The following is an 18,769-nucleotide window of genomic DNA, read 5'->3' as shown; positions in this document are numbered from 1 at the left end:
ATAAAGACAATACATGCTGAGATTTTTGTAAAGTGTTTGGTCTAATTATTGTGGACATGAAAACTTTAGTTTTTGAATGGGGCTCAAACAAAAATGTCTCTGTAGTAGGTCCCGGCTACAGAGGTTGCTTTGTCACTAAAGCCTTCTGCTAAATAGATGCCATGGTGCTTGGGGTATCAGTGGCTTGAAGAGTTGCTGTTTGAGACTTTTGTAGGCCCTTGTGGGTGAGTCACAACATGGAGCCTACAGATTGTTGTCTTGGCATTCTCTGTGGATTACTACCCTCTTTGAGATCAGCTTTAGTTGATCAAGGGCCTTAGATAGTAAAGACATAATGATTTCCCACAGGTCATCCAGTTAATACCCTGTCCAAGCTTCTCATCAAGAATTAGGTGTGGTCCAACTCATCAATCCATAAGGCTCAGTACAGTTACTTAACAGCACTCTATCCCTGGGTTCTGATTTTGGGCATCATGATTAAGTATTAGAATTGAAAGTAACTTGAGAGAGAAAGGGTTCATTTGTTTTACAGGTTGTGACCCATCACCAAGGAAAGCCAAAGCAGGATCCTGGAGCAGAAACAGAAGAGACCATGGAGGAGTGCTGCTTACTGGATTGCTCATCTACCCTTTATCCCACCTGCCAAGGGATGACATTGCCCACAGAAGGCTAGGCCCTTCTATATTGATTAGTGACCAAGAAATTCCTCCAACAGGATTAACCACAGGTCAATATGAGGGATATAATTCTTCAGTGAGGTATGTCAAGTTGGTAAGGAAGATTATCTACTACAGTCATCGAATGGTGATTCACTTACAGCATTGATCTTGAGAGGCACTTAGAGGTACACCCTCATATGAACATAAACTCATACTACCCTTTCAAGCAGAAAGAAAAACATTGAGAGGTTTGCTTTTGTGTAGTAACTCTCTTGGAGGTAACATAAATGGGAAGATGCCACCGAGAGAGCTAAGGGATGAGATAGCTGGATGTTCTTCTCCTAAGGGACAAAGGAAGTAATGTCATTTGTGCTTCTTGTGAATGTTCACGAATGGGTGATCTCCAAAAAGGAGTGTTTTAATAGCGGTTACAATAGCACTGTTCATGTGGCACAAGTTTGTCTTTTCTCCCAAAGAGCTCTTGGACTAAGTGATCATGGAGGAGCAACTGTGTGACTGCATGGGATCAGCAACGTGGACTTCTCTCCAAGGTTAATCTGGATGTAGGCAATGTTGAACATCTGGCCACAGTAGAGACTGAAACTGAATCTTTAAAATGTACGGTTCCCATGGACAGGCCCATACTCCTTACTGGAATCAATACTCATCATGGTTAAAAATATATAGACTAAATACAATGTCTCAGGAAGCCATCGTCCATAAGCTTACCAATGGCTTCACTCACCACTGTGGCATTTCACACAGTATTGCTTCTGATCAAGGGACTTCACAGCATCTGATCTATGACTACAATATCATGGTCATGGAACACCTACCATCCTCCAGGGTAACAGAAGGGTAAAACAGCCTTCAGGAATTTTTCAACAGCACAAGCCAGCCAATACCTCATAGGTTGCAATGTCCTTCAAAGGGCTACTAAATGCAGTGAGCTGTCACGGAATATATACTGTTCCTTTGAACACAGTTAGCATTCATATACCTAAGGATGGGTAAGATGAAACAGAGAAAACATTGCTCAACTTTGCCTCTAGAGAGCTACTAGGAGACATTTGTTTCTAGTCATCCTTGTGACTGTAGGTTCTGCTGGTCTAGAGCTTTTGGTTTTTAATGGGAATAATCCTACCAACAGACATGCGATTCCAGTGGAAAAGAAATTATGTCTTGCATCTGGACAGTTTGGATTCTTCATTCTTTTTAGTAAACAGGCAAAGAAGGATTATTGCACTAGCTGGGGGTGTTGGTCCTAATTTCCAAGCAGAAATTTGGTTGGTACTGTACAAAGGTGTTCAGGAACAGTATGTTAGAAAGTCCTTTGGAGTATTTCTGAGTAATACTGCTATAAAAATAAATGTTTGTGTCCTCCGAGATCTCTATGTTCTAAGCTGTATTCCCTAATATAGAAGCATCTTAAAGTGGTGCTTTTAAAAGAAAATAAATTTGTTAAGGGTTGAATTCTTGTGGAATCAGTGACCTCGCATGGGAGATAATCTCACTTTCTGCTTTGTGAGCATTACAAGAAGTCGCCCATTTACAAGTCAGGAAGAAGACCCCACTTGGAACCAAACTAGCCAACCTCTCTCTACATCTGTGAAAAATCTTCTGTTGTCTAAGCCACCTGATTAATGATACTTTGTTTAGGAGTGAGTAACAACTACCATTGTCTGACATCTGATGGAAAACTACAGCATCCCAGTTCAAACAGCACAGCCCAGTAGTGGAATAAGAGCTTCATCCCTTCAGGTATGAAGGAATGGGTCATCTCAGTCACCTCACTAGGCAAGTCCCACATTCAGCTAACATGCTGGCTGCAGGCAGGAAAAAAGGGGGACCATGGAAATGGTAGAAGAAAGCAGTTGTAAATCTCACCTATGGCTATGTGATGATTAGTAGAAATAAGAACTGTAAATATTACAGTTCTTTTGTATTATTTTAACTAAAATTATGTTTTTTTAATGGGAACCAGATGTATGGTTACAATTATGGTAGTTTCACACACTCACACACACACACACACACACACACACACACACACACACTGCCCCACCCCCAAGTATCCATAAGCGACCCTGAATTGTAAGTTAACAAACAACAAGGTAACACTGGGTACTGGAAGAGCTGTTCCAGAACTTCAGGAGCCAGGCTAATATGGCCTCTCCCTGCGAGCCTGTCTGTGCTCTGGCCTGGAGTCCATCTTGCCAGGGCCAAACCCTCCTCTGTCCCCATCACCCCATGCCCCTCTGAAGCCCCCCGCAGCCGCCCGATCATATCCTCCTCGGCCACATTGATCATCTCCATAGTTTTCCCCCAGATGAGAGCCTCCTGGTCCCCTTCCCAGGCCACGTGGCTTGGGTGCCTTACGCTGGTCACATCCATTTCTCCAAGAGAAGTTCACATTCTCACAAGTAGGATTAGGACACTTCCTGTCCCCAGCTCCTTGCTGTCCTCCACTTCCACCACCTCCACTGGGGAGTCCTCCCTGGCCACCACCACCACTGCCACCTCCTCCATAGCCTCCATGTCCCCATGGGTCCACCTCACTCTCAGCTTCCATGACCAATTCCAGCACCCCGATTAAGTCAGCTCGGCGGGTAGCAAGTGGAACTTGAATAGGATTCCCAGAGAATTCTTTACCATCAAGCCAGTCAATTACAGCTTTAGCAGAAGGTGGGTCATCAAATGAGACTGTTGCCTCACCCTTCGACTTGCCAGTTTCTCTGTCTGTATACAAATTAATCATAGGCTGAAGTAATCACCCACAGATTCAACTGTAACAGTCTCGCTTAGGCCTTGCACGAAGATGGTATTGTTATCTGAGTTATCCTGTTCAGAATCATGATGAGATCCTTGACCCTGAGGACCACCAAATTTATTGAAGCCACCATGGTCACTGCCCATGCCGCCTCCACGGCCTCTGGGTTCATAGCCACTACTGCTTTGGTTGTAACCACGTCCACCACCCCTGCCACGGCCCCCATGATCCTGCTGAACTTTCCCGTAGCCACCATGGCTGCCACCACTCTGGTCCTGATTGCCATAACCACCGCTGCCACTCATAGAGGACTGATCTTGGCCATAATTCCTCCACCACCTTCTCCACCACCTCCACTGCTGCTGTTGTACTGGCTCTGTTGTCCATTACCCTGGGGTGGGTTATAGGAGCTTTGTTGCTGTCCACCATAGTCAGACTGTTGACCATAGCCTCCACGCTGGGGCTGTCCATAGCTGCTGCTCTGAGAGCTGCCACCATAACTTCCTGAGGTGCTACTAGGAGCTGGCTGTTGGCCATAGCCAGCCTCCCCAGCAGTGGGTAGGAGGACTGCTGACCATAAGAAGACTGGGAACATTGGCTGCTGCCATAGCCACCAGTGGAACCATGTCCCTGGAGCTGACTGAGTTCCATAGCCTGTGTTTTGGGTCTGTCCACAAGAAGAACCATAGCTGCTCTGGCCGTATCCTGAAGTGTCAGCTGATTGGCCATAACCACTGTAACTTTGCTGGCCATAGTGCTGATTGCCCTGTTGGAAGTAGCCCTGTCCAGGCTGGGTAGAATTGGCCCTGTAGCTTTGATTTGCATGTTGGGTACAGTCATTTGAAGCCATGTTCAAACATGGGTGCACTAGCCACCAAGCAACAGGGTTCCAGATGACTGAGAAGGGACACTGCCAGGACTGAGCCTTGTATTTTGTTTTAAACATTTCATACAAAATCTTTTTGTTTTCTCCCATTCCTATCTTCATACCACCCAAGAGAGTTTTATTAATCGTACTTAACTTTATGTCATGATATTTATTTAAGTTATAGAATATCAAAGAGAACAGTGAAAATCACCAATAGCATTTTCAATCTCTTTGAGGTGGAAGCTGGCACTTTGGCTAGACACAGAATCATTGTACCCTGTCATACAGAGTGTGGCTTTGTCCTTGTCAATGGGTATTTAAGTGTGACCTAGGGCACAGGTAGACCTTACAAGGGTAGCCTGAGCTGGCCAGTTTTATGTATCAGCTCTGTTCACCCGTCTAGGTATTTTGTAGATATTAGCCACAACTACAGCAAGTTGGTTTTAAGTAAAGAAGATGACCATCGATAATCTGAGTGGGTCTGACTGCTGTCTCTTAGTTTCTCTGAGACATAGAGTTGGGTGAGTGGCCTTCAGAGTCCAGGTTGAAAGTTTGTCTTTCCTGGAAGAGGTGCATGTGACCATGTACAGGCATACACACACACACACACACACACACACACACACACACAAACCCCAAAACTCTTTTTGCCCTTGGGACTTCTGCTGATACATTCCCAACTTCTTTCATAAAAGCAAAGGACATCAAAGGCCAGTATTTTCCATAAATAAAAATTCATACTAAAAAATTAAGAAAAATAATACATTCATTAACTGGAATAAAAGTTACTGAAATACTTGGAAACCAGTCATTGAAATTAATTACTTTAGCACAATAAAAGAGAAAAGGCATATCATTGTCTTGATGGAACAAAATCAACAAATTCCATATTTGTCTGTGCTAAAAATTGTCAGTAAATGAAAACTAGAGTGAGCTTTTTTGAGTACATTAAAGAATATTTGGGACTCCGTGGTGAGAGAGCCTGTCTCTCAGAAGTGCTGACACATCTGAGAGCACAGGTAAGACCACCACTTCTGCAAAAATTTCTGGCAGAGGAGGAACCTGCCCAGAACCCTTGGGATATAGGAACCAAGGAACAGTCTGTGACAGGATCCTTCCAGTTTCTGCTTGTGCCCAGAGCTGACCCTGTGCTACAGAATTCTATACCCAGACCCCACAGGAGAGAGCTGGTTCCGAATTAGTGCTGACACATAGGCTTATAGGAGGGTCAAGCCACTGTCAGTATCAACAAGACCAGCTAACACCAGAGATAAGCAAATGGTGTGAGGAAACTCTAAGAACCTGAGCAACGAAAACCAAGGCCACTTGGCATCATCTGAACCTAGTTCCCCACCACAGCAAAGTCCTACATACCCCAACACACCAGAAAAGCAAGATTCTGATTTAAAATCACAACTCATGAAGATGTTAGAGGAATTTAAGGAGGTCATGAAGAACTCTCTTAAAGAAATGCAGGACAACACAGGCAAACAGGTAGAGGCCTTTAAAGAGGAAATAACTAAACAGGTGAAGGAATTGAACAAAACCATCCAGGATCTAAAAATGGAAATAGAAACAATAAAGATATCACAAAGATAGACAGCCCTGGAGATAGAAAACCTATGAAAGACAGAGCGAGGTGTCGCCACAGGGAGGGCCCTCCCGGGGCTCAGTCTCGGGCCGGCCATCAGCATAGCCTGTGGAAATCAAAGAGAAATTGCCCGACAGAAATATATGAAAAAGACCCAGGAAATTAGCAAAGGAAAAAGAAAAGAGGATAGCTTGACTACATCTCAGAGAAAGCAGAGGGATTCAGAGATCATGCAACAAAAGCAGAAGGTAGCCAATGAGAAGAAATCTATGCAGACAAGAGAAAAATGATGACTGGCTTTTTTGGAAACCTGGGTGCTATTGCCAGCGGGTGCATCATACGCTCTAAGATCAAAATTTCACAGAGTGACTAATCATTACATGTGTTATAACTTGTCCTTATAAAACTATGTTAAACTTTACTTTTCAGCCTTGCTTAATGTTATGTTTTAAGACCATTTATCAAAGAATAAAGAACTGACCATGCATGTAAAAAGAAAAAAAAGAAAAAAAAAAAGAAAACCTATGAAAGAGATCAGGAGTCATAGACACAAGGATCACCAACAAAATGCAAGAGACAGAGGGGAGAATCTCATGGCCAGAAGATACCATAGAAAACATTGATACACAGTCAAAGAAAATTCAAAATGCCCCTAACCCAAAGATCCCAGAAAATGCAGGACACAATGAGAAGGTCAAGCCTAAGAATAATGTGTATAGAAGAGAGTGAAGATTCCCATCTTAAAGGGCCAGTAAATATCTTCAACAAAATTATAGAAGAAAACTTCCTTGACCTAATGAAAGAAATGCCCATAAGCATACAAGAAGCCTACAAAATTCCAAATAGATTGGACAAGAAAAGAATTTTTTCCTGCCACATAATCATCAAAATACCAGATACACTACTCCATGATAACGTGGTCAATGAAGAAATAAAGAAATTGAAGACTTAGAATTTAATGAAAATGAAGGCACAACATACCCAAACTTATGGGACACAATGAAAACAGTGCTAAGAGGAAAACTCATAGCTCTGAGTGCCTCCAAACAGAAACTGGAGAGAGCATACAGTAACAGCTTGACAGTACACCTAAAAGCTCTAGATCAAAAAGAGGCAAATGCACCCAAGAGGAGTAGAAGGCAGGAAATAATCAAACTCAGAGCTAAAATCAACCAAGTAGAAACAAACAACAAACAAACTATACAAAGAATCAAAAAAACTGGGAGCTGGTTCTTTCAGAAAAAAATAACAAGAAAGATAAACCCTTAGCCAGACTCACCAGGGGGCACAGAGACAGTATTTAAATTAACAAAAATCAGAAATGAAAAGGGAGACATAACAACAGAACCTGAAGAAAATTAAAAAGCCATCAGATACTGCTACAAAAACCTATACTCAACAAAACTGGAAAATCTGGATGAAATGGACAGTTCTAGACAGAAACCAGGTACCAAAGTTACATCAAGATCATATAAACCATCTAAACAGTCCTATAACCTCTAAAAAAAATAGAAGCAGGCATCAAGTTTCCCAACCAAAAAAAAAAAAAAAAAAAAAAAAAAAACCCAGAACCAGATGAGTTTAATGCAGAATTCTATCAGTCTTCATAGAAGACCTAATACCAATACTCTCCAAACAATTCCACAAAATAGAAACAGAAGGAACACTACCTAATTCCTTCTATGGAGCCACAATTATGATTATACCTAAACCATATAAAGACCCAACAAAGAAAAAAATAACTTGACACCAATTTTCCTTGTGAATATTGATGCAAAAATACTCCATAAAATTCTCAAAAATGAATCCAAGAACACATCAAAACAATCATTCATCAAAATCAAGTAGGCTTCACCCAAAGGGATGCATGGATGGTTCAATATAAAGAAATCCATCAACACAATCCACTAAATAAACAAGCTAAAAGGAAAAAAAAACCCACATGATAATCTCATTAGATGCTGAGAAAGCATTTGACAAAATTCAACACCCCTTCTATTAAAAGTCTTGGATAGGTCAGGAATTCAAGACCCATACTTAATCATAGTAAAAGTAATATACAGCAAACAAGTAGCCAACATTAAACTAAATGGTGAGAAACTTGAATCAATCCCACTAAAATGAGGGACTAGACAAGGCTGCCCACTCTCCCCCTACCTATTCAATATAGTACTGGAATTCCTGGCCAGAGCAATTAGACAACAAAAAGAAGTCAAAGGGATACAAATTAGAAAGGTAGAAGCCAAAATATCACTATTTGCAGATGATATGATAGTATACTTAAGTGACCCCAAAAAATTGACCAGAGAATTTTTAAATCTGATAAAACAAACAAACAAACAAACAAACTTTAGTAATGTGGCTGGATATAAAATTAATTCAAACAAATCAGTAGCCTTCCTCACTTAAATGATAAACAAGCTAAGAAAGTAATTAGGAAAACAACACCCTTCACAATAGTCACAAAGAATATAAAATACCTTGGGGTGACTCTAACCAAGCAAGTGAAGATCTGTATGACAAGAACTTCAAGTCTCTGAAGAAAGAAATTGAAGATCTCAGAAGATGGAAAGATCTCCCATGCTCATAGATTGGCAAGATTAGTATAGTAAAAATGGCCATCTTGCCAAAAATAATCTACATATTCAATGCAATCCCCATCAAAATTCCAACTCAATTCTTCATAGATTCCAATTTTCAAATTCATTTGGAATAACAAAAAACCTAGGATAGCTAAAACTATTCTCAACAATAAAAGAACTTCTGGGGGAATTATCATCCCTGACTACAAGTTGTGTTAGAGAGCTATTGTGATACAAACTGCATAGTTTGGTACAGAGACTGACAGATCAATGGAATAGAATCAAAGACCCAGAAATGAACCCACACACATCATGGTCACAAAGGAGCTAAAAACATTCAATGGAAAATGGACAGCCTCTTCAACAAATGGATCTGTTTCAACTGGCACTCAGCATGCAGAAGAATGAAAATAGACCCTTTCTTATCTCTTTGTACAAAGTTCAAGTGCAAATGAATTAAAGACCTCCACATAAAACCAGGTACACTGAAACTATTAGATGAGAAAGTAGGGAGGAGCTTAGAACACATAGGCACAGGGGAAATTTTCCTGAACATAACACCAATGGCTTATGCTCTAAAATCAAGAATAGACAAATGGGACCTTATAAAATTGCAAAGCTTCTATAAGACAAAGAACACTATCATTTGGATAAAAGAGCAACAAACAAAATGGGAAAAGATCTTTGCCTATCCTATATCTAATAGGGGGCTAATATCCAACATATAGAAAGAACTAAAGAAATTAGACTCCAGAAAATCAAATGGCCCTATTTTTAAAAAGGGGGTACAGAGGTAAACAAAGAATTTTCAACTGATGAATTTCAAATGACTGAGAAGCACCTAAAGAAATGCTCAACATCTTTAGCCATCAGGGAAATGCAATTCAAAACAACCCTGAGATTCCACCTCACACCAGTCAGAATGGCTAAGATTGAAAAAAAAAAAAATTAGGTGACAGCAGATGCTGTCAAGGACATGAAAAAAGAGAAATACTCCATTGTTGGTGGGATTGCAAGCTGGTACAACCACTCAGGAAATTAGTCTGGCAGTTTCTCAGAAAACTGGACATAGTACTACCTGAAAACCCAGCTATATCATTTCTGGGCATATACCCAAAAGATGCTCCAACTTATAGCAAGGACACATACTACACTATGTTTATAGCAGACTTGTTTATAAAAGTCAGAAGGTGGAAAGAACCCAGATGTCCTTCAACAGAGTAATGGATACAGAAAATGTGGAACATTTACACAATGGAGTACTATTCAGCTATTAAAAACAATGACTTCATTAAATTCTTAGGCAAATGGATGGAACTAGAAAATATCCTGAGTGAGCTAACCTAATCACAAAAAAACAAAACAAAACAAAACAAACAAACAAACAAAAAAAAAACCCACACATGGTATGTAGTCACTGATAAGTGGATATTAGCCCAAGAGCTTAGATTACCCAAGATACAATTTACACAGCACCTGAAGCTTAAGAAGAAGGAAGACCAAAGTGCAGATTCTTCAGTCATTCTTAGAAGGCAGAAAAAATATTCACAGGAGCATATAAGGAGACAAAATTTGAAGCAGAGACTGAAACAAAGACCATCCAGAGACTGCTCCACCTGGAGATCTAGCCCATATACAGCCACCAACCCAGACAATATTGCTGATGCCAAGAAGTACATGCTGACAGGAACCTAATATAGCTGTCTCCTGAGAGGCTCTGCCAGAGCCTGACAAATACAGAGGCAGATGCTCACAGTTAACCATTGAACTGAGAATTCGATCTCCAGTGGAAGAGTTAGAGAAAGGACTGAAGAAGCTGAAGAGGTTTGCAACCCCATAAGAACAACAATACCAACCAACCAGAGCTCCCAGGGACTAAACCACTATCCAAAATGTAGAAATGGACAGACCCATGACTCCAGCTGTACATGTAGCAGATGGTGGCCTTGTTGGGCATCAATGGGAAGAGAAGCCCTTGGTCCTGCCAAGGCTTGATGCCCCAGTGTAGGGGAATGTAGGGCAGGGAGGTGAAAAGGGGTGGGTGGGTGGGGGGCACCCCCATAGAAGCAGGGGTGGGGATGGGATTGGGTGTTTATGGAGGGGAAACAGGGAAAAGGGATAACTTGAAATGTAAATAAAATATATCTAATTTAAAAAGGGAAAAAAACCCGTGAAAACAGCAGCAAGCATCACACTTAGCACTAGAACAGTGGATGCTCCCCAGCTGTGGAGGAGACTTAGGCAAGGACATATCTTACTGCTTCCAGTTCTCCCTGCACATCGAGGCCATAGCCAGTGCAGTAAAGCAAGAAAAGAAATAAGAACCACAGTATATTTTTATAAAGGTGAAACTGTCTTTTTATACACAGCATGCTTGCTGTGTATGTTGAGTCAAGGCTTTGCTCTTTAATAGCCTCGTGATTTGAGGCTAAATATGTTTTATAGTAAGCCTACCCTATAAAACAACATCGAGACTGGGATTAAATAATACACATGTGTGCCCGACATTGTGTGTGGCTCAAAATGTATCAGTATTTATAGACGTGGTAACTTAAATGTTTCTACTTTGCCCAGAGTTTATATACCTATCAGTTTGCAAAAATTTTCTTATTACACATTTTATTGACGAATTTTATATTTATGTTCATGAAGAATATTGGTATGCAATTTTTTTCCACTTGTGTTTTGTAAAGTTTTAGTTTCAGTGTTTTCTGGTCTTACAAAGGAATTGGTCTTACAGCCAAAATTACATCAGAGAAAAACTCCAGGACATATGTTGCAAATGTTTTTGTTTGTAGGTTGGTTTTGTGGACATAATATATATTTTAATCGCCTTTAATCCATCAGCCAACTTTTAAGTCAATTCTACCTTTGGGCTCATCTCATGAGGAACTGAGACAGAAAGGCTCAACAATCTGCTCCCTGATTCAGTGCTCCCAGTTGGCTGGATTTGAGTATCATCTCTTGGCTCCCAGTGCCCAAGCATCTCCACTGCTTCCTAGCCATGCTCAAAAATAGCTTCCAACTAACCTCGGCAGACTGTGTTTATTCTTTGTGTACCGATAGAATTAGTTAGTCACAAGCATTAACTCTAACTGTCCAAATCAACACTGCACATGTGTCAGATGGACACAAACTGTTGCTAAAGGCAGGGAATCAGGATGCGGGAGATCTCTCTTCATTCCAAGTGATTTGGAGCAACACCAGCTTCCAAGATTTCTGCTATGGAGATAAATCGGGGCCTACAGTAAATGGAGTCTCAGCATACTCAGTGTCTAATTTTTGTTGGGAACAAAGCACACAGCAGCTAAATCATGACCTGTTTTGGAGCCTGTACGAAGTCACTCTGCATTACCTAACTGCTACATATTGGCCCAGAAGTATTTCATTAACTACACGCTTGCTGTAGATTTTATCTAGTTACCATAGAAACTTTGAAGGAAAAGCTTGTTTTAACCCTTGGACTAGGTTCGCTACCCAGTTCTATAGCTTTATTTAAAGATCCCCCCTTGTTATTTTAAACTCTTCCCTTGCTGCTTGCTTGTTTTCTTCTCCTGCTAGGCAGCTCAGTCAAATTCATTCATGACCTTCAAATTGCCCCTTATGTGATTTTCAAGGCACAGTTCTGGAAGTGGGGGGGGCTAGAGCCAATGGTGTTTATCTGTGAACTAGATTTTGGTTACCACAGGTTTTTTGTTTTGTTTTGTTTTGTTTTGTTGTTGTTTTTTTGTTTGTTTGTTTTTTGTTTTTCCCAAGCTGAAGTTTCACTTCATCAAAAATAAAAATGAACTGTCTTGTTTCTCTTCTGTCAAATGAACTTCCCATACAGCCCAGGTCTTCAGAAAAGGTCTCATGAGTCTCCACCCAGCTCCTCAGACATCTTTGAAGTGGGAAGTGTTTGCTTTCTAGAAGCTCTGAGTCTTCCTGTCCTCCCACCAGCCCTTTCCTCCTCGAGTTGCCAAATACAGCACTAAGCTGTGGTGGCCTCTACAGCTTTCCCTCCCCTGCGGTACACATATCTCAGAGCACTTTATAGCCAGTGGGTCCCTAGGAAGTGAACTCCTGCCCTCCCCCACTAGGCAACATTTCCCTACATTTCCCTGTGTTCTCCTGCCTGATGTCCATTTGGCCCACATGGAAATCCTCATCTGGTTGCAATTGATTTTGTTCTGCAGGAGAGAGGTGGGTGTTGGACAACTGGGTTGCATTTATCAGGGTCATTCAGGGTCAGTCCTTGTACTGGTTTGGAGGGAAGGTTGAAGACCAGATGTTGAACATTTCTAGAGGCTAAAAAGTATAACCTGTGGAGTTTAGAAGATTTTTTTGAAGGTTTTTGATTTTGGTCATAGAGGCTGAGGTCAGATACCACAGCTGAAGGCAATTCTGCACGAATGACACAGATCCAGCCGTCCAGAGAGAAAGCAGAGGTAGAGCCTCGGTGTCCAGGGCATACCTGCCATTCCAGCTGACTTAACCCCTCAAAGTGAGGAGACAATTTTGGTATAATTGCCCACTGAGGAGCTTCACTGCAGGAGTGATTCGTGGGATCACTTCAGAGCCTACACCTCTGCCTTGGGCATCTCCAGAGAAGAGCTGGTGACTTCCATCAACATGGGAGGCAAAGGACTGGCCGCAGACTGCTCTGTTCTGAGGTTGTCATCACACCACTGAGATAGACCAACTCAGCAGTAAGACGAGAGAACCTGTGGGCTGTCAGGCAGTGTCTACCTGCAGGAAACCCAAAGGTGACCACTGTGGCCAACACTGTGGCTGTGTACACCTGCCTGTGGGATCTAGGTAAGTCCTGCACGTGGTGACTATGCGTTTAGTGCCTCCCTGGTTATTCTGAGTTACAGAAGCCTTTCCCTCGTTTGTGAGCGCCTCTAGTGATCTCATGTCTCTGACCACACCTATGGCGTCAGCACAGACTAGATGCCTGCCTTGTGAACTAACTTTTCAGATTTCTTTTTAAAGCAATGTCTTTATTAAGTTATACTTTCTGTACAGTAAAAGACCCTCTAAACTTCGTAATTTAGGATAAGAGGTAGAGAGCATGTACCTAGCTTGCGCAAAGTCCTGGGTTTGACTCATAGTTCTGCTGAAGTATATGATACATACACAGGCGGTGGCTTTGGGTATTTAAAGAGTTGGGAAATATTAAGTCTCTAATTTTAGAATATTTGTATCCCTCTGCTCTAAAACATTCTGGAACCACTAATCCCAACTTACCACTCTCTTCCCCAACAACCTGCCTTCTGTTTCTGACCACAAGTTTCTGGCCACTGCCCAATGGTTTCAGGTATCTCTGTAGAAGAATGCAAAGCCAAATGTGCACCAGGACCACAGTTCCCAGAAAGCATTCCTGTGCCTCTCAGGTTCGAGCCAATCCAGCCTCATCCTCTTTATCACTGAAGAGAACAGATGGCTGAAGCCTTCTCCAGGCCAAAGCTGTGCCTCTCTGTATTGCCAAACATGCTGATGAGCCCTGTAAGTCAGCCCGAGTCACAGGAAAACAAACGCGAAAATACCTGGAGAGGCCAAAGCAACATAGGCATTTCCCAGCTCTCCCATCACGCTGCAGCTGCATGGGGTGACTCCTAACACAGTGACCCTTAGTGGAAATGGGTCTGGGCTTACCAGATCACTCAGGGTCAGCACTGGCTGATTTCAGATGGAGTCCGCAGTATGAGGGGGTGAGGGGGCTGGAGCCCGAAGCCTCGGGGCTAGGAGACAGGCTGTGTCGGAGCTAAGTAGATAGCAAAACACTTAACAGGAGGAGCGTGGGGAAGCAGCAGCGTGGACCATTTGAGTCTGAGAACTGCTGCCACCTCCCTTGGGAACAGCAGCCAGCTCAGGAGCTGCTGCTTGGAAGCATTTTTAAAGGCACAGACGATCTGCGGCACTCTGAACAGAGAATCGCTGAGAGAACACAACTGGCGGGCGTAGATCTTCCTGCAGCAGCTGAGCCTCTTCGGGAAAGGAAAATGAGCGGAGAAAACATTTGTATTTCCAAGAATACCATAGCAGCTTCCCTTGGAGGGAACACTTCACGGTACAGCGAAAGTACTTGTTAGCAGGCGACTTTTCCAGCCCAGAAGATGAGCTTCTGCAAGGAGAGTCTGTGTCGTTTCATTGTGATGGCTTGGCATACAGTAATTACTAGGAAAGCCTGATTTATTGGGTGAAAAACTTTCAAGTAACTATTTCTAATTTTTTTTCCCATAGAACTCTGTAACAGTAAAAGTATCCTTCTTCCAAAAATCACTGTATTAAGAAGGGCAGTTAAAATGTAGTGTGGATGTGTGCTTTTGAGTATGCTATTCTTATCAGGGAAGACTCGGTGCTGTGCGATGCATCCATGAGGAAAATCTGTGAGCTGAATAAAGATGTTCAAAGCCATAGAACATCCCATGTAAGACCATAGAACCAGCTCTTAACAACAAATACCTGGAGGGCATGTGAGCCCTCCCTTCCATACCTAAGGAAGATGCTGCCAATCATGTCCGGCTATTTCCCACCAAACCCAGGCTTGACTGTGACTCATCACCAGCACTATTTCACAGGACTGTTCCTGGGTGGTTGGTGAAGAAACATACATAGTAATTTATCAGCCACCAGGACAGACAGGGCCATGAAAACCTGTGAGGTCATCTTGCTGGGGGAAGGGCACTTGAGAGAAGCCTAGTGGACTCCTGAGATACACACACTGTTGTCCACATGTAGAGTGACTTCATCCTAACCCATGGACTGGGGTTGGGGCTGGATCTGAAGCCCAGAGAGGCAAAGGTCCTATTTACCAAGAGATTCAAGGACCTTAGCCAGCACCTAAAAGTCAGGAGAGTCAACAAAGCCAGATATTTTCACATCTGAGTGGAGGAGCAGGCAGTCAGCTGAAGGGGACATAAATAGTGTTCGTTTCTTCCCAGCTGGGTGAATAATTGCATCTTCCCAGGAAACCTGCCTCGGAGACAAGCTGCCTGTTCCTAAGGATGCGCTGCCCATGTAGAAACACAGGTGGACACAATTCGATAGTACTAGCTTCATCTGCCCCCGTGACGGTGGGGAGGATAGACCAGAAAGAAGAGTTCCTATCTGAATTCCGGCAAAGCGGGTTAGGGAGAGAGCTTTCTTCCCCTGACTTCCAAGAGAGGACAACAGAAGAAAGCAGCAGACACCACACAAGATGGCAGTCTCAGAGACTCTGTCACCTAGGGACACTGTGGCTGACTTAGTTGTGTGCATATACTATATGACATTCACAGGAGTTTTGAAAATCTAGCCCTGTGGTTCTCTGAACACAACTCTAAGGACTGACCTTTTGTATGAACCTGAAGTGTTTATGACTGTCTTCAGCATGACTCCTGAAACACCGAGTCTCAGTTTCTCCTTGGGTAAAGGAATTCAAAGCCAGATAGGCTACATGGCTGCTCCTTTGATGTACAGAGAACCAGCTGGGATCAGAACACTCTTTGTTTGAGATGCTAATTCCACTGAATGCTGCTGACTTGCCTAAGCTGCAGATAGAAATGCTGCTACATCCCTGAATGCCTAACTGTGACATCATTGTAGCCAGAACAGCCCTGAAGAGAAGTGGGTAGGAACTGCCATGTGTCTAATTTTTATGGCACTCTGCCTCTAAGAGCTACAAGTATTTTCTTGCCTTGCAATGAAGGGACTTGATAAATGAAAGGGTTTAGTGTTTGTAACATTCTTCCAATACTATTTGATTAATACAGTTTGATCAGGCATCAGAAAACCCAGTATATGGGACATGAGCATTGTGTGTGCGCTGCTGCTTCTGGCTAGTGGGGGTAGGCCCACTGATACACCCCAGGCTCTGGCTTGTAAATGGAGCCATGGATCTGCGTAACACACCCAGGGTGCCTTGAGACTTACTTCAGATGACGTGTATCTTGAGGAGAGCTACAACATTTTGCTGGGAGATCACAATAGCATGCAAATCTGTTGGGCAATGGAGTTTAAGGTGAGATTAAGAGGAAGCTGAGCCGTATTAGTGACAATCTCACTGTCTTAGGGGAAGGCTCTGAAATGGCAGCTGAGCTGGCTGCTTTCCCTTTGACTCAGAAAGACCAAGGTTGACTCAAAGCCCAGTCCCATCCTCTTCTCCTTCTTCATGAGCTTGAGACCCTCAGTTGGGCTCAGCCTCTGGCAGCAGCTATAGCAAGGACTGAGCAAACGGCCCCGACATGCTCATGGAAGCAGGCTGTCTGTCTGAGAATGACACCAGGAAGATAAATCATGACAATGAGGCCCCAGGGTCAGGAGCTGGGCAGGCAGGGCTGATGCAAGGGTCACCTGTACATTCGCCCTCCCAGCACAGCTGTTAGAAAGCGATAGCTATTGGATTAGGATGAAGATTGCTAAAACCATGAAAAACAGCCCCTGGGAACTAGAGAGATGTCTCCATGGTTAAAAGGACTTTCTGCTCAATTAACAGAACCTGAGTTCAGATCCTAGCATCCATACTGGGTGGCTCACAAATGCCTGCAACTCCAGTTCCAAAAAATCTAATGTCCTCTTCTGGCTTCCACAGGCACTTGCACATACATATGCATACATCTACAGACATAAACACACACACACACACACACACACACACACACACACACACAAACACACACGCACACCAGCCAATAATAAATAAATAAATAAAATAAAATAAAGCCTTCAGGGAAGCACTGTGAGGGCCGGACTGCAAGACTGTAGAGCTGGCTGACAAAAGCTAGCACATTAAATAATAGTAATAAAGTCAGATGTGGTGGTTCACGCCTTTAATTCCAGCACCTGGGGAGGTAGAGGCAGGTGGATCTCTGTGAGTTTGTACCCTGATCTACAGAGCGAGTTCCAGGACAGCCAGGAATGTTACCTGGAGAAACCCTGTCTCAGAAAATAACAACAACAACAAAGAACAACAGTAATGACAGCAACACGTTTTTTTCTATACACCCCCCAGTGAAGTTCTTCTTCCCTCTAAAAGCACTTGGTCTTGTACTCGGTACAAAAGGAACTCAACATTCGCAAGGCAGCAAGAGTTCCGTGACCCTTGACCCGCTTATGTGAGTGTTTTACCACTGAAAAAATAGAACTTTCAGTTCCTGGTCCCGCTGTTTGTAGGAGCATTTTCTGAATCAGTACTACTTAAAATAAGACTGGCTTCTGAAAATGAATGAACTGGCTCAGGGCACCAGGAAAAGGAGAAGAGTGTCCTATAACAAGGTAGAGGAACATCATCCCCAAAGGACATGTGCAAGGACGCAGAGAGGGCAGAGGTCGGGCTTAGAGTCAAGGAATAACTTTGAAAGTCTACTGTGCTCACAGTGGCCTTTTCCCTCCAACGAGGTCTAATTCCTAACAGCCCATTGAGCTAGGACCCAAACAATGGATCAATCTGTCATCTAGGAGACAGGCCCTGGAGACCGGAGCTTGAAGAATATCTCAACCAGACTGTAACTGCTGCCTACCTGGAACAGAACACTAGCACCAAAGTGAGCAGGTGGCTCGTGTACTGGAGGAGCAGCTGCTTGAGGACTGAGCAGAAAGCCCAGCAGAAAAGAAGGGACTCAGAACAGCAGGAAGATCTTTAAAACAAACAAACAAACAAAAAAGATTTGTTCGTCTTATGTATACCAGAGCTCAGCATCAGATCATACTTACACATGGTTGTGAGCTACCATGTGGCTGCTGGGCATTGAACTCGGGACCATCTAGAAGAACAGACAGTGCTCTTAACTGCGGAGCCATCTCTCCAGCCCCAAAGCAGAAAGACCAACAACACCAAGGCTTTGGCCTCACCTACCAACCCCACTGTAGCCACAGGTTCCACAGAACTGCAGGGAGGGAACTTGCAGCTCGGACTTTTAAAATAAATCTCTAGCAGAGATAGGCCTGACAAGTCTTTAAGATGTCTTCCAGCTTTACCATTTTCCTCTTTCGAAACTGCCTCCAATCAGCTTAAGCTCTCTTATTCAAAGCTCTATGAGGAAGTCTTGCTAGGGAGTATCTGAAGCTCAGACCTCTTAGTCTGGTTTCCAGAATCTTCCAAATAACCCAGCCTATGGCCTCCTCAGTCCTCTTAGGCTCCTGGGATCCCTCCTATGAGCTTCTGATAGTTTCATTTGCCTAGTGGACATCCCAGGAACCAGAGATCAGGGTTCCCTTTGCATGATCTCCAGAGAATGAGGACAGAGAATAGCGCAGAGACAGGGAAGGGTAACAGTTCATACTTGTTGATTTTCTAAGTCAAGTGTGATCCTGAGCTGTCATTCACCTACACAACAA

At 43.1% G+C, this 18,769-nt stretch overlaps 1 protein-coding gene and 1 pseudogene across 2 annotated transcripts; one reads left to right on the top strand and one right to left on the bottom strand.

The window, feature by feature from the left end:
* Positions 1–2,820: 2,820 nt before the first annotated feature.
* LOC308439731 lies at positions 2,821–4,279 on the bottom strand (annotated as a pseudogene). Its single transcript has one exon. The product of its transcript is annotated as an uncharacterized misc_RNA (transcript).
* A 474-nt stretch (positions 4,280–4,753) lies between these two features.
* On the top strand, positions 4,754–6,178 carry LOC308417147 (small EDRK-rich factor 1-like; the record flags this gene model as incomplete). Its single annotated transcript, XM_080912289.1, has 2 exons — positions 4,754–4,818; positions 5,971–6,178. 2 exons carry the CDS (start codon positions 4,754–4,756, stop codon positions 6,176–6,178), a joined length of 273 nt encoding a protein of 90 aa, XP_080768415.1.
* Between the last annotated feature and the right edge of the window lie 12,591 nt (positions 6,179–18,769).

This window comes from Micromys minutus (assembly GCF_963924665.1).
Source record: "Micromys minutus genome assembly, chromosome: 1".
NCBI lineage: Eukaryota > Metazoa > Chordata > Mammalia > Rodentia > Muridae > Micromys > Micromys minutus.
Note: the sequence above shows the minus strand (reverse complement) of the source record. Positions and strands in the feature narration are given on the sequence as shown.